Source organism: Carica papaya, chromosome 2 (genome assembly GCF_054855325.1).
Source record: "Carica papaya isolate Zhongbai chromosome 2, ASM5485532v1, whole genome shotgun sequence".
NCBI lineage: Eukaryota > Viridiplantae > Streptophyta > Magnoliopsida > Brassicales > Caricaceae > Carica > Carica papaya.
This window is the reverse complement of record NC_142310.1, coordinates 33377169-33391329: the sequence shown is the minus strand read 5'-3', so window position 1 is coordinate 33391329 and position 14161 is coordinate 33377169. Positions and strand designations below refer to the sequence as shown.

The window sequence follows — 14161 nt, the reverse complement described above, 5'->3', positions numbered from 1 at the left end:
TCCAGGACAAATATATATATATATATATTTATCAGAAAACTAAAAATATAATTTTGAGTAATTTTTATATAAATAAAAATATTATTTTATATAAGCACAAATTACATAAAATTATTATCACATTATTTAAAATTATTTAGTATGTAATTTATAATTAATGAAAGACTAAATTATTTTTTGATATTAAAAATTTAAACAAATAAATAATGTGTACTATTGTATTACATATTTCAGAAATTCTGGTTTCACTCTATATAAAATAGAAATAGATAATATATCTATATATATATATATATCTATATATATATGCCACCAAACCAAAATCGGCGATACACTTCATTATTAGTTTTGTCTTTCTCCAATAGCGCTTTGTGTTTTCTTGGCAACCATTCAAGGTAAGCTTACCTTTCTTCTGCGCTCACTCATGCACCGAACACTTTCTTACCTTCTTTCGTCAGGTAACATCATAAAGAGATTATAATCTCGGTTGGCTCTTTTTCCTTTTTCTTTCTGATTTACGTTTGATCAAGCTGTAAACTTACATTTATTGAGTGCCTGTAAATTTTTGAATCTTCACTGGTGAAATTTTCTTTTGTTTTTTTTCACTTCGTTGATTTGGGTAGTTTTTCTATCTGATAAGTTCTCTTGGGTCGGCTTTGTTTTTCCCTCTTCTGGCTTTGACTTTCTAATCCAAGTAGTCGATGATTGATGGATTCTCTGCTTCTGGGGTAATTTCTTTAGTTGTTAATGAAGTAGTTTGTCAGGTATAAGCAAATTTTTTTCTTTCTGGGTCATCAATGTTTAATTTTCTTTGCGAATTGATCGAACTCTCTGGCTTGAGAAATTATTAGGTGGAGTTGGAAAATCTATTTGAAGTGATTCACCTTAAATTTATTAATTTCTATTAGAAAATTATTAGTGGTCTTTTGAAATTACTGGTGAGTTTCAACAAAAAAAGGGTAATATTGACAAAAAGCTGAAGTGGTCTGATAAAATCTTAGGGGGGAACTAACTCAGCCATACTTAAAAGGAAATTTCAATAATTTGGCCTTTCGTCTTGATATTATGCTAGGTTAGGTGGGACTTTTTCTGTAATCAATTTCCATCGTTTTTATAGGTTTAGCAATATTGAATCAATTAACAGTAGTTGCTCCATTTTTTTGAAACTGTTATATTACCGGATCTCGATCTTTTTATATACAAACATAACTAATATATCTATCCTTTGGGCTATCGTAAGACTAGTACTTCAGCACTTCATCATAGTTGGGATGCTATTATTTGTAGTTCATAAGGTGGTATCACTTTGTTATGATTTTTTTCCTATTCTTTTTGTTTTTATGATTCTGTAGGGAGGATCCTTTGTCCTTCGGGCATATTTTGTAATTTATCCTCTTTCTTCCTGATGAATCTTCTTCTTTCATCTAAAGAAATGAATCTCTTTTAAATGATTTCTCATGGTGCCCACGAATAGTTGCTTTTGGAGAAGTCAAATTAGGCTTAGCTCATTTTATTAGTACTGAGTAAAATAAAACTAATCATTGTGGATTGTTTATGCATTGACAAAATTCTCATTGATTTTTCTCTCAAAGAAAGAAGTTCCATTGATTTATCTCCAGTGGAGTTTTTCTTTTTTGGATTTATGGACTGATTGTTTCTTAAGTTTTGGCTTATGGTTTGAGGGGGTTCAGACTTCAGTTTGCTACTTCTGGAACTGAGTCGATTTTTAGGCTCTTTTAGTTAGTCTTGATTCTACGTGATCGTAGTTAGAAATCAAGACACATTTGGATGTATTTGAAAAGAGTTAATGGTTTTATGTAAAGTGACAGAAAATTAAATTACAGGGAGCCTCTTGGTCTTCAAAAATGAAAATGATAGTCTGAGAAGCCTCTTGTTCTTTGTTTCCAGATAGGATTTTGATCTTGGCTCATTGATAATGCTCGCCTCTGTACCTAAATTTTTCTGTTTCTTGTCCTACTTGAACTAAAGATGATTAAGACTTTGGTCAAGCCAGATGATTAAGATTTGAGTTCTTGTACCTTAGAGAAAATAGATATTTTGCAAATTCTTAACATACATTCAGCTGGTCTTCAATTCAGGAGCAGTTGAACAAACATTACTGAATAAGAGATTGTCATATCGGATTTAAAGCATTTCTTTAACTGCAGACATGGCTGCCACCAAGATCTACATAGTGTAAGTCCTTATTTCCTACATACCTCCATTGAATACATAGTTTAGTTCAACAATTCTGAGTTCTTTCTGGCTACGTTCTTACCCTCATGTTATGCCTCAAAAAATTTACAGGTATTACTCCTTATACGGGCATGTGGAGACTATGGCACGGGCAGTGCAGCGAGGAGCTAATACAGTTCCTGGTGTTGAAGCAACTCTCTGGCAGGTTGTTTCAGTAGAGTAACTGTCGAGGAGGATTATGATACTTGCAGGGGAAGCTTTCTCTTGATACTATCGTCATTTCTTTTTTGGAATGGTAACAGGTACCCGAGACACTTTCTGATTTGATATTGAAAAAAGTGAAGGCTCCACCTAAAGCAAATGATGTGTCAGAGATCAAGCCTGAGCAACTCCCGGAGGCTGATGGGTTCGTCTTTGGGTTTCCATCTCGGTTTGGAGTAATGGCAGCACAATTCAAGGCATTCTTTGATGCCACACATGAGCTATGGGCGTCCCAAGCCCTTGCTGGTAAACCTGCGGGAATCTTTTGGAGTACTGGCTTCCATGGCGGAGGCCAGGAGCTTACTGCGTGAGTTCCTTCAATCCTGTGCATAGTCTCTACTATAAATTTTATTCCGGTACATAGGCTATGAAATACTTGGTAGGTTTGCATGAATGAACATTTTAGTGTATGAATTAGATTTGATAATTTTATGTCAGTTTAAACTTTGTAGATACTTAAATCTTATTTTAGTGCATCGATTACTCTACTTGCTATTAAATTCATGAAACACATATCTTAGTACTTTTTCGAGAAATCTTGATGTTTGAATTTCAACTCATATCTTCTTGTTATTCAGCTTAACAGCCGTGACACAGCTGGCACATCACGGAATGATTTTTGTGCCTCTCGGCTACACGTTTGGCCGAGGCATGTTTGAGATGAATGAGGTGAAAGGCGGGTCTCCTTATGGTTCAGGGACTTACGCAGCAGATGGATCACGCCAACCTACGGAGCTAGAACTCCAGCAGGCCTTTTACCAGGGAGAATATTTTGCAGAAATTGCGAAGAAGCTCAAGAGCCATCCTGTTCCAGCATAAAGACTTGCATGCTACGTAACCTGTCAATTATTGTAAGGAATACCTACACTGCAAAGTTAGCAACCATGTAATTTTATAACGAACTTTCTTGTAAGCAAGACAATGTAATTTAGTCTAATAAAAGTGTGAATAATATAATTCAAAGGTTACAAGTTCGGGTTGACCCGAAGATGAAAATGTTGTAAATTAACAAATGTTTGGGTTTAATTCCTAAAAAAAAAAAGAAAATTTCTTCTTTTGAATTGTCGATTTTATTACATGTTAGAAAACACGAATTTCTATCGGATTCTGCTGGCTTTTGTTTAACCGGATTAGCAATTAACCGGTGACACTGTTTGCAATGATTTTAACGGTTGAGATCCTTTTTACTTGATCTAACGACTAGAATTCCTCGAAGTGCGGTGCACTATAGAAGTATATAAGCATCTCTAAAACTTTACCTGTAGTCGTAAGTAAACAAGTCTGGACGTTTGGCGTAAACCGACGTCGATTCATCCAGTGGATTGCCAAACCGGCGTGATAAAAATTAAATCGCGGCACTCGGTCCGACAAATAAACAGAGGGAGGGTGAAGAAGAAGAAGATGGAGAGCCTGTGGCGGGCAATGACGGGTCAGGACCCGGACCCGAGTGACTACCAGGGAATCGAGTTCTGGGCCAACCCGGAGCGAGTCGGGTGGCTGACCAAGCAAGGCGACTACATCAAGACGTGGAGGCGCCGCTGGTTCGTCTTGAAACAGGGTAAAATGTTCTGGTTCAAGGACTCCCATGACGTCACCCGCGAGTCCACGCCGCGAGGCGTCATCTCAGTTGGAACCTGCCTCACCGTCAAGGGCGCCGAGGATGTTCTTAACAAACCCTGCGCCTTCGAATTGTCCACCGGCGATTATACGATGTACTTCATCGCCGACTCCGAGAAGGAGAAGGAGGAGTGGATCAACTCTATTGGTCGGTCAATCGTGCAGCACTCCCTGTCGGTGACTGAATCCGAGGTCGTTGATTACGATCACAGGCGGTGATTGTAGAAAGATCCTTCGCATTTTATTTTATTTTATTTCGGTTTTGTACAAAACGGTGCGTTTTATTACTAATCCAGTCTTCTTGTCTGTTGTTTTTCCTCTAAGATTCTGATGACTTATTCTTATAGATGGTAAATCTGAAACTAATCAAGGCATAGCATCACAGAAGAATAAAACTGAAATTACATTGACAGGGTGTTAATGGATAGTGTGACATAGGTTCGTCGCTCTAGATAGCAGAATTAAGCACCATTGTTGTTCTCTTCGGTGGCTGATACGGACTGATGGTTGTTCTTGTCATGAGCTTAGAATTGGCTGCCATAGTTGCAAGCATCAGAATTTCCATCTTCTTGCGTGGTTGTTGAATTCAATATCTAGGGTGGTTTTTCTTGACAGAATGTATTTCCTTGGCTGCGCCATTGTTGTTGTCTCTTTTCTCTGGGGGTGATTCAACAGAGCAGGAGAGTCCGATTCTCAGCACCAAGGATTCTCTCATTTGTTTTCTTCTGTTTTATGCCTTGCTTGAATATCCGGATGAAGCGGCAATATCCTCTATTTGCATTACCGTCGTGTATGGGCAGGGGATAAGCAATTTGAAGAACATGATAAGGCAGCATAAATCTCTGTGAAGTCATGGAGGGTCAGGCTAACCTTTAACACCTTGTAATGAGTCGCCTTGTTCTAAACATTTCTTGAAGCATTATTGACCATATCTATGGTTTTGGTTGCCTCACTTCCCACGCTATGTCATGCTCAGTAAGCAATCTCACATCTCAACTCAAATTTGTAGGTGTCTGCAAGTGTTATGCTATTATACTACTGTATGCACATAGTTAGTCATGATCAAATCGGGGAAGATTTACCAGAAATATAGATGGAAACGCTTACCTGATACAGTATAACAGACTTGTTCTTAAGACCAAACGAGCTAGTTTTGCTTGCAGGGTGCTTACTGGTAGCTTTTGGGGAAAACCTATCTAATCCTCAAATTGCAGAAACAAAAAACTATATATACATTAGCAATTTCACGTCCCATGCTTCTATAAGCTTCCTATTTGCTTTAGGAATTTTTGTGGTCATCTTTCCACGCTCATGAGCATGCACTCATAAATAAGAACTCTGATTCTGTGACTTTATTATAATAATATATTTACATATAAAAAAACTGTTATTTTTTTTTTTATTTATGTTGTCACAACATGTTATTCTTCATGCTATTCTGGAAAACTTTTGATTACGCAATTTATCAGTGTCACTTTTTTCAGGCATTGATTTGACATAATTGTGGCAATTGGATTTATTTGTAACCCTTAGAAGACTTTACCAAGTAGTTGTGGAAAATGTACATGAGTCCATGAAAAGAAGGTAGCCTATGATCCATGGGTTTGATAGACGTTATTCGTTTGGCTGTTCTGTGACAGTACATTTCATGTTTTCCTATCTAAAGGAGAGAAAAACCATGGTCATCATGAGTTTTCTATCCATTTTACGCTCCCATAGTTCGTAACTTCACCCATTCAACAGACTTGAGAATCGCTGATCATGATCAACTTTGTTATTTAGTTGCATTGGCCAGGAAAATTGTAATGGCTTCAGAAATTTTAAATGAAATGTATATTAAAATGTCAATGCGGAAGCGAAGTCAAAATTTGATTAACATCCCTTACACTGAAACTAGAAAAACGTGCTCAAAATATAAAAGATCAAACTAACTAAAAGAGAAATTCGGAAGTAAGCTATAAATATGACTTTGGAGTCTTTAGGCGTCTCCTTCGTCGTCTTCTTGCGGAACGGGCTCGGGAACGATGTCTTACTGATCTGAAATGATTAAATAAGGAATGAGCTACACTATCCCAGTAAGGACATCACGATATCTCACCGTCACGAAGATAAAGGTGGGTAGAAAACACAAAAAGACCAATGGAGCATAATTTACAATAAACTCATTTATCAGTAATAAAACTCTTTACCATTCACTTATCTCGGTGAAATTCATAAAACAATATACGAAATCAATAACATTATCATAATCATGAAATCATATAAACTGTGTAACATAATACTCATCACGCCCTTGCAATTCAATCATTTCACAATTACTTTTCCTCATTCACCAGCCTACTAGTATCTATGGGGATCCATAGGGGTCCCGTTACCCGTTACCCTTAATACTTGTAATCAGATTCCAGGGCCGTCCCCATACCCCGTCCGGTATGGGCGCCAAAACTGTAAACCTCAATACCCCTTCCGGTATGAGGGTGAAACGGGCCGTCCCCATACCCCATCCGGTATGGGCGCCAAAACACATAAGATCTCCATACCCCGTCCGGTATGAGAGACCACAATCCCGGTAGGGTCTCCTACGGACCCGGTCCGTCCACCATCTCCCAGGATATCTAGTCAGGCTGACCCCATTACACAATTATCAATTTATACAATCTTCCATTCTTCTTTCCCTCAATCAGCATCATCAATTCGCATTTAGATAAGCAAACAGTAATTCATGCCAAACAGACAATATACAGTATCGGTATTTCAGTCATTCAACCAATAATCAATAAAACAGTAAAATATGCACACGAAACTATAAAATGAAAACATCAAACCTCATACTGCATTTAATACTGAAAATTAGATCAAACAATAACAGACCAACATTGTATCAGACTCGGGCTCCATTGTCAACCTCAATCAATTATACATCTATAAAGTCTCAAAATACTGTTTAATTATTTATTAAGTTTTAATACCGTGATAGGAAATATGGTGAGGGGTCCTTACTCGTTTCGGGGTCCGAACACGGCTTCACAGTGCGCCTACAGGCTGTCCCTAATTTTCCCTGAATTTTTCTCGGGGAACTGAAACACACCACTGGTATCTGCATGTGTTCCAAAAAAATCCCAAATTAGGCCCAGGGCCCCTTTCGGCCCAAATCGCAACTCTGGCACGGCCGCTCCGCCGCCGCAATCGGCGGCGGGTTGCCTCGGGTTGGCCGTTTTCGGCCGAATTCGGCCACACTCGCATTGGTTCCTGCGATAAAATAACCCTACGGCCCTCGGGGGGCCGAAAATTTACGGAAAACCGAAGCTTACCGGCAGCGGTGTTCTCGGGTGCGGCGGCTCTCCGGTGAAGTTCGTGTTTTGGTGATTCGGCTCCGATCAACCTGTAGAGAAAAGAATGGTGATCACGATGATATAAAAATTGCATTAAACGGAGGCCGGGAAGGGCCTCATCGGAGGCAAAAACTGAGAAGGGGCGTGGCGGCGCCGCTGGCTTTCGGCTGTGTTTTCCGGCCGTTTGGCCGGGATTTTGGTTCCGATTTGGCCACTGGGGAAATCAGCGTGGAAAAACGAGTCGGGGGTATGAAATTTACCTCGATCGGCGGTCGGAAATCCCTCCGGTGCGGCGGCGGGTGGCGGCGGCCGGCTTCTGGTTCGTCTTCTCCGGCGAGCGGCAGGCGGCTAGGGTTTGTGGTCTGGTGTGGGGGTTCTATTTATAACCCTTTGCCATTTTGATCTCTGTCGTCCATTTTGTTTTAATCTGGGCCGTCGTTTTTGATTAAATCTGTGCCGTCCGATCGCGCCTACGCGGATCGCCAACGTGGCCCGTTTCGGAACGACGTGGTCTTGCCACGTGGCAGGTCCCGGTTGGCCGGGACTGCTGACCGGGCCTGCTGACGTGGCTGCCGACGTGGCCTTTTTTTTTTTTTTTTTTTTTTCGGCCCCTTTCCGGGCGCTACACAAATAGAGGATTTTCTTGCACCAATGTGTATCTTGGACCCCTAGCCAACTCATGGCAGGAATTTCTATCTTGCTTCATGAACTTGAGTCCTGAGAAAGTTATTCCTGATCAATTGATTGGTTGCATAGCTGATGTCAATTTGGTCTTTAGGTGATTCAATTGAGCAAGCAAGGCCAATTCTCAAGACCAAAATCGAGCACTCTTCCATTTTATTTATGTTCATGCATGCTTCTCTAGAACTTGTGCTGATAGAAGCTATGGAACCATGTAAAAGCAGTGGATCTACAATTTGAGTCTCTTGTTCGGGCAATGCCAACTCTGTGTAAGCATGAAATGTGGAATCATCTTTGAAAGTGTTATCAGTTGGTCTCTTCCTTGTGACCATTTCCAACAAGAGTATCCTGTAGCAATATCCTTTACTGGACATGGTCACCTCACTCCCTGTGCCATACCCTGCAATGTCAAATCACAACTTGAAGGTATTAGTATGTATATAGGTCATCATCCACATTATTTGATATATGAATTAAACAATAACTTGCATATAGTTTAAGTTTTCTTGTTGCTCTTATCTGTTTATTGTTGTTTTGAGCAGTATCTATATTGAGGAAAAGTAAAATGCTGACATCAATTTGGCAGACTATGTTTTGGCAATTAAAGATGAAGAAGCTTAACTTAAGGAGAAATGGTGAAAGTTTGAAAGATTGGCAATTAAAGATGAAGAAGCTTAACTTAAGGAGAAAGGGTGAAAGTTTGAAAGATTTACCTGCTGCAGCATAACCAATTGTTGCCTTTAAACCTACAGCGCTCATCTGATTTACATGAAAATTATCAGTAGCTTTTGGGAGAATCCTAGCCAATCCAAAAAATATCCTACATCTGCAACCGTGTCATCAGCAAGAAGGATATAGCTAGGTTTCAGATCACAGTGGATGATAGGCTCATGGCAATGGTGCTGAGATAATTGAGGGCAGAAGCCACATAGATAGTGATGTTTATTTGAAGAAAGTCCAAGCTCCTTGGTTCTCTAGATTCCCCATTTTGTTCTGGGAAATGTGCAACAACTTGTCCAAGTTTCCCTTGGTACAAACTCATGAACAAAAGCTTTGAAAAGGTTGCTTTGGAAATCAACACTGGAGCAAGCAGTAGTAAGCTTGACAAGATTATGGTGCCACTCTCTGTAATGAAGCTCCTGGAAGCTCTTCTGTTCAAGAATCAACACCTTCACTGCTGTGATTTCTTTGTCTCGCTTCTGGTTGAGGTTTCCATTATACACACATCCAAAGCTTCTTTCTCCATTTTAAATTAGCTGACAAGAACCCATTTATTGCCTTGAGGAATTGACAATATGTGGTTGGAAATGAATTTCCCAAGGAGGATTCTGCTGGTGGCTCTTTTTTGGCATGTCTACATTTAAACCGACAAAACATTATGGAAGAAACTGGGTGACCTGGAAAGTTTTCGTGTTGCACCCGTCTTTTTAAAAGGTTATTTAAAAAAAAAACATTATGGAAGAAACAAATGAAACAGATCCAAGAATCCCACAGGCTACCAGGATCAATTTGAGTGAACAACTGGCTTTTGGTTTCTTGAATTCTTTAGTGAGGAATGATTGCAGATGCAATTCTGTTGGACCTCCAAAGAGCTTCTCATTTTCCTACAGTTATACTGCTGTTGAATTGTGAAAAATCCCTCTTTGTGGTACTTCCCCTTCAAAGTTAAATGACAGATTCAAGTAGTCCGAGGAGGACATATTCTCAAAATATATTGGAATTTGACTTGACAAATTGTTTTGGAATAAGATCTAGCAATTTAAAGCTTCTCAAAGAACTCGAAGAGGATGCAATACTTCCCTAGAAAGAACTTCCATCTGCTATAAGAACTTCCAAGCTTGTATATACCCCAAGCATAACAAGAATCTTTTCTGGAAACTGGTTTCTTTCAATATGCAATTCAGTAAGGTTCTTTAAATTGCCTATCTGTAGAGGTAAGGGACCTGTTAGCGGGTTGTCATCAATGGACAGTTTGAGGGAAAGAGTGATTATGGTAAAATTTGTTTGTACAGGTTAATGGCTAACCTATTTGAACTTAAAGCTTAACCATATCAACTTCTGACATTTTCCTAATTCAGGAGGTACGTTGCCTCCTAAAGAATTCGTTTTCAAAATCCAGTAAGCTTAGTAATGACAAATTTCCAATAGAAATGGGAATTCTTCCGAAGAAATTGTTTCCACCTAAGGTCAATTGTTGTAAATTCTTAAGGTTACATATAGTGGCAGGAATAGTGCCTGTTAATTAGCTCAACTCGAGGCCAATTATATTTAGGTTTACGAGATTTGTAATCCCCAGTGGTATTTTCCCTACTAGTTTATTGGATCCCACTGCAAGTGTTGCCGCAATGATTTGCTGAAGAGTGAATATTATAGCGTAACCAGCTTAAAACTAATTACTGACAGTACCTGCTAAGCTGAACTCTATGCCTGTGTTTATAAGTACTTTGCTTCATGAACTTCAGTCTTTAAAATGCAATTCCTTGGTTGTGTAGATAATATCAATTCTGTGTCCTGGTGATTCAACAGAACAAGCAAGGAATTCATCTGGAATTTGCATAGCATTTCTTCTGGTAGATAAATCATTTTCCAAAATTAGATTCATGCAGCCACAATGGATCCACAGTTTTAGTCACTTGATCTGGCCATGCCCTCTTTGTAAAATCATGGAGAGTTAAACTGTCTTTAAACATATCATCAATAGGTCGCTTCCTTGTGAATATTTTTAGAATGAGTACATCACTCTTGTGGTTCCTTACTTATTTGCTTGTTTCAGATATTAATTCAATTTTATTCGTATGCCTTGTAATGCACCATATTTTACACCAGTAGTTTTTTCAGTGAATTAGCATGTTTTCTGCGAGTGAAATGAAACAAGCAAATAAGTAAGGAAACAGAAAACAAATATTTTAGGTGGTTCTGTCAATATGAAATATGCATGACTTCATAGAAAACTAGAATTTATATTCACCAACTATTTGAGAGAGAAACTTGCTCATACTGTAAATTAAAAATTTACCTGGTGCTGCATACCAATATTTCCTTTTAAGCCAGTGGGAGCTGGTTTGATCTGCAGTGCACATGTCCGTAGCTTTTGGAAAAAACGTGGCTAACCCGAAACCAACAACATGGGCAACCATGTTATTTTCAAGAAGGACATTGCTCAGTAACAGATCACAATAGACTGTAGGGTTGTGGCAGTGGTGATGGAGATATTCAATTGCTGAAGCATCTAGTGCAATGTTCAATCTTTGAAGAAATTTTAAGCCTCTAGCTCTTGGTTGCTCACCATGGTCACCATTAGCTTGAGGAAATGAGTGTAACCACCTTTTTAGTGAATTTTCAAAGGATTATCTTGAAAATCGACACTGGAGCAAGCAGACATGATCTTGGAAAGATTGTGATGCCTGATGTTTCTCAAGGATTCACACTTTGCAGTAAAGCACTTGGAAGCTTCCTAGTGTTGAAGTTTCACTTGGAAGCTTTACACACTTGTCCAGAACTTCCTTCTTCACCGATCAAATTGGCTGTTGGGAATTCATATGTTGCTTTGAGACGTTGATGAGATGATGTCTTAAGAATTGAATTCCTCAAGGATGGTGATGAAGGCTATTTCTTGGTTCTTTGTACCTGAACCAACAAAAGGTTGTAGATGAAGAAAGCAAAGTCCAAGAACCCCACAAGCTCTCATGATCAATTTGTTTGAATGCTTTTGCATTGATTTTCTTGATTCTTTGAACTGGCATGATGGAAGTGGCTATTCAGCTCGACCTCCGCAAACCTTGTTGTCTCAAGCAACTGAGATTGCTTTTGTATTGGTGACAACTCCTCCTTTTGATACCTCTCCCTCAAAGTGATTGGAAGACAGATTTTAATACATCAAGAAGCTTAAATTCTTGAGATAAGTAGAGATTTTGTCAGACAAATTGTTGCAGGACAGATTTAGCGATTTAAGGCTTCTCAATGAACTCAGAGAAGAAGGATGCTTCTATGGGAAAAACTTTCGTCTGTACGAAGTATTTTTAAGCTGGTACAACCTCCAATCGTATTAGGAGTTTCTGTGGAAAATTTGTTTCAAACAATGTCTAACTTAATAAGATTCTTTAAGTTGCCAATCTCCGTAGGAAATGAGTTTGTTAGAATAGGGAACATTTTATTGATAGTTTAAGGTAATAGTCTACCACTCATATTCTATTTTTAGTGTCTATTATTTTTTATTTTTCATTTCATTAACTATCTATTACAAACTGTGGGCAAGGGGAACTAAACCTTGAAAGGGTACCTTAAAATTACACGATCATGATGTGCCTTAATTGGATATTCAATCTCATCTCGTTGCGGGAATAACAAGATGCATATAGGAAGCTTTTAATAGGTGACCAACCTCTAGTGAGATCTCTCCCATCAAGTTGTAATTGGCTATAAACTAAGGCAGGGTAGAGTTAGAATATGGAATAGGTTAGATTGGCTGATATTGATCCAATACAATATCTGTAAATCATAAGAATAAATTCTATCTTTTAGTCATGTCCCTCAACTTAAGATCAATTTAGATTGGATTTGTGTGTGAGAGAGAAAATCTTTGTTTTAGAATGACTCTTACTCCAATCAAACGAAGGAAAAGAATGGCATCTTATTATTATCACTTTTGTCCTGTATTGACTTAGACATTGACTTGCATATTGCTTTCTTTAAAGGAAGAGATCCAAAATCAATGAGAACTTCATAAAATTATCTTTACTTGTTTTGGATAAGTATATAGTATACCACGCTATAGTCTAAGTGAAGTTATTGCTTTATAATCATCGATAAAGAAAAAGGTTACACAAAAGCTCTAGCGAGATGAGACTGCTTATTGTTTGTCTCATGTGTTTGTAGGTAATGGTGGTGAATGCAAGGAAATCATTATCTCTTTCTTATTCCACTATAGTGCAAGGTATTAATCATTCATTGCTTTCCTTCCATTATTTCTCATATCTAACTACAAACTATTAAATAAGATATTTTATTATTATTTACTAAAATAAATATTTTACTATAATAAAAATTCTATTAAAATAGGTAATTTTTTTATTAATAATTCAGAAATTTTATAAATACATTAAATATAATATTTTAAAAAGTGAGAAATAAAATTATTATTTTTTTATTCAAGAACCAAATAAAATTTTAGGGTTTTGATTTCAGGATTTTTCTTAAAACCTTAAGAGCCTGTTTAGATAATAGTTCAATAATGATGTTATGGTTTTTTCATGATTTTTTTTCTGTTTGTTTTTATTTCGAAACACATAATATGATTTTTTACTGGTTGAGTCATAGTTCTCACAATTATAATTTTTTTTTTATTTTTTCAAATCACCGATTCGGTAGTTTTAAGATGATTTGATAATTTTTTTTTCTTTATACCCTTAATATTTTTTATTATTGATAAAATTACATTTTATTTTAAATCATTCTACTCGATATTTTTTATTCTTTTTTAATTATATATATTTTTATATTTTTATATTTAATATTATATTTATTTTAAACCTTTTTTTTTAATTTTTTATTTATTATTATATATAATAAAATAAAAACAAAATAAATAATTATTTAAATAACGATACTGTCAATTTAAAAAAAAAAAGCTAACATTAGACCATCATACAAAGATAATTAAATTTAAACATTAATGAACTTTACATATACCATATCATACAAAATATTAATGGACCGTCATGCAAATAATCATCCAATCAAATTTTAAAATACCAAAAACAAGCTGAGTTGAAAGGGAGGTCAGATAGGAGGAAGAGAGAAATCAGAGTACCAAAGGTTTTCTTTGTCTTCAGCCGCACGTAGAGCCGCGCGACCACCAAGGAATCCTTCTTTGTCAATCGCGCGCGGAGATGCACGACCACCTCTAATTTCTTCCTCTGCGCGCAGAGACGCGCAACCACCAAGGAATCGTTATTTGTCAGCTGCGTGCATAGACGCGCGACCACCTCTAGCTTCTTCCTCCGTGCTCAGAGACAGCGCGACAACCTCTAGCTTCTTCTTTCTCCGTGTGCAGAGACGCGCGACCACCAAGGAAT

At 37.6% G+C, this 14161-nt stretch overlaps 3 protein-coding genes across 15 annotated transcripts; 2 read left to right on the top strand and 1 right to left on the bottom strand.

Annotated features, from left to right (window-relative positions):
- Window positions 1–273: 273 nt before the first annotated feature.
- Window positions 274–3453, top strand: LOC110810055 (putative NAD(P)H dehydrogenase (quinone) FQR1-like 3). Of its 7 annotated transcripts, none has more exons than XM_022036101.2 (5): window positions 274–395; window positions 2100–2196; window positions 2308–2401; window positions 2499–2764; window positions 3036–3453. In XM_022036101.2, exons 2-5 carry the CDS (start codon window positions 2171–2173, stop codon window positions 3274–3276), a joined length of 627 nt encoding a protein of 208 aa, XP_021891793.1. In that variant the 5' UTR covers window positions 274–395; window positions 2100–2170; the 3' UTR covers window positions 3277–3453. The 7 variants fall into 7 exon arrangements, with proteins under 7 accessions (XP_021891793.1, XP_021891792.1, XP_088070328.1 ...); XM_022036100.2 differs by having other exon boundaries at window positions 322–458; XM_088214202.1 differs by having other exon boundaries at window positions 328–395; window positions 2169–2196.
- A 286-nt stretch (window positions 3454–3739) lies between these two features.
- PH1 (pleckstrin homolog 1) lies at window positions 3740–4397 on the top strand. The gene has a single exon (XM_022036096.2). It carries the CDS (start codon window positions 3859–3861, stop codon window positions 4291–4293), a length of 435 nt encoding a protein of 144 aa, XP_021891788.1. The 5' UTR covers window positions 3740–3858; the 3' UTR covers window positions 4294–4397.
- Window positions 4398–5589: 1192 nt separating this feature from the next.
- LOC110810053 (putative receptor-like protein kinase At3g47110) lies at window positions 5590–12928 on the bottom strand. 7 transcript variants are annotated; one of them, XR_015817300.1, is made up of 4 exons: window positions 11104–12928; window positions 7386–8487; window positions 7075–7171; window positions 5590–6111 (listed from the first exon to the last, which is right to left on the bottom strand). XR_015817300.1 is itself a non-coding variant. In XM_088214203.1 (2 exons), the coding sequence occupies exons 1-2, from the start codon at window positions 11222–11224 to the stop codon at window positions 8099–8101; spliced, it is 510 nt and encodes a 169-aa protein (XP_088070329.1). In that variant the 5' UTR covers window positions 11225–12928; the 3' UTR covers window positions 5590–8098. The 7 variants fall into 7 exon arrangements, 2 of the variants coding, with proteins under 2 accessions (XP_088070329.1, XP_021891789.2); XR_015817299.1 differs by having other exon boundaries at window positions 5590–7171; window positions 7386–7456; window positions 7667–8487; XR_015817297.1 differs by having other exon boundaries at window positions 7075–8487.
- Between the last annotated feature and the right edge of the window lie 1233 nt (window positions 12929–14161).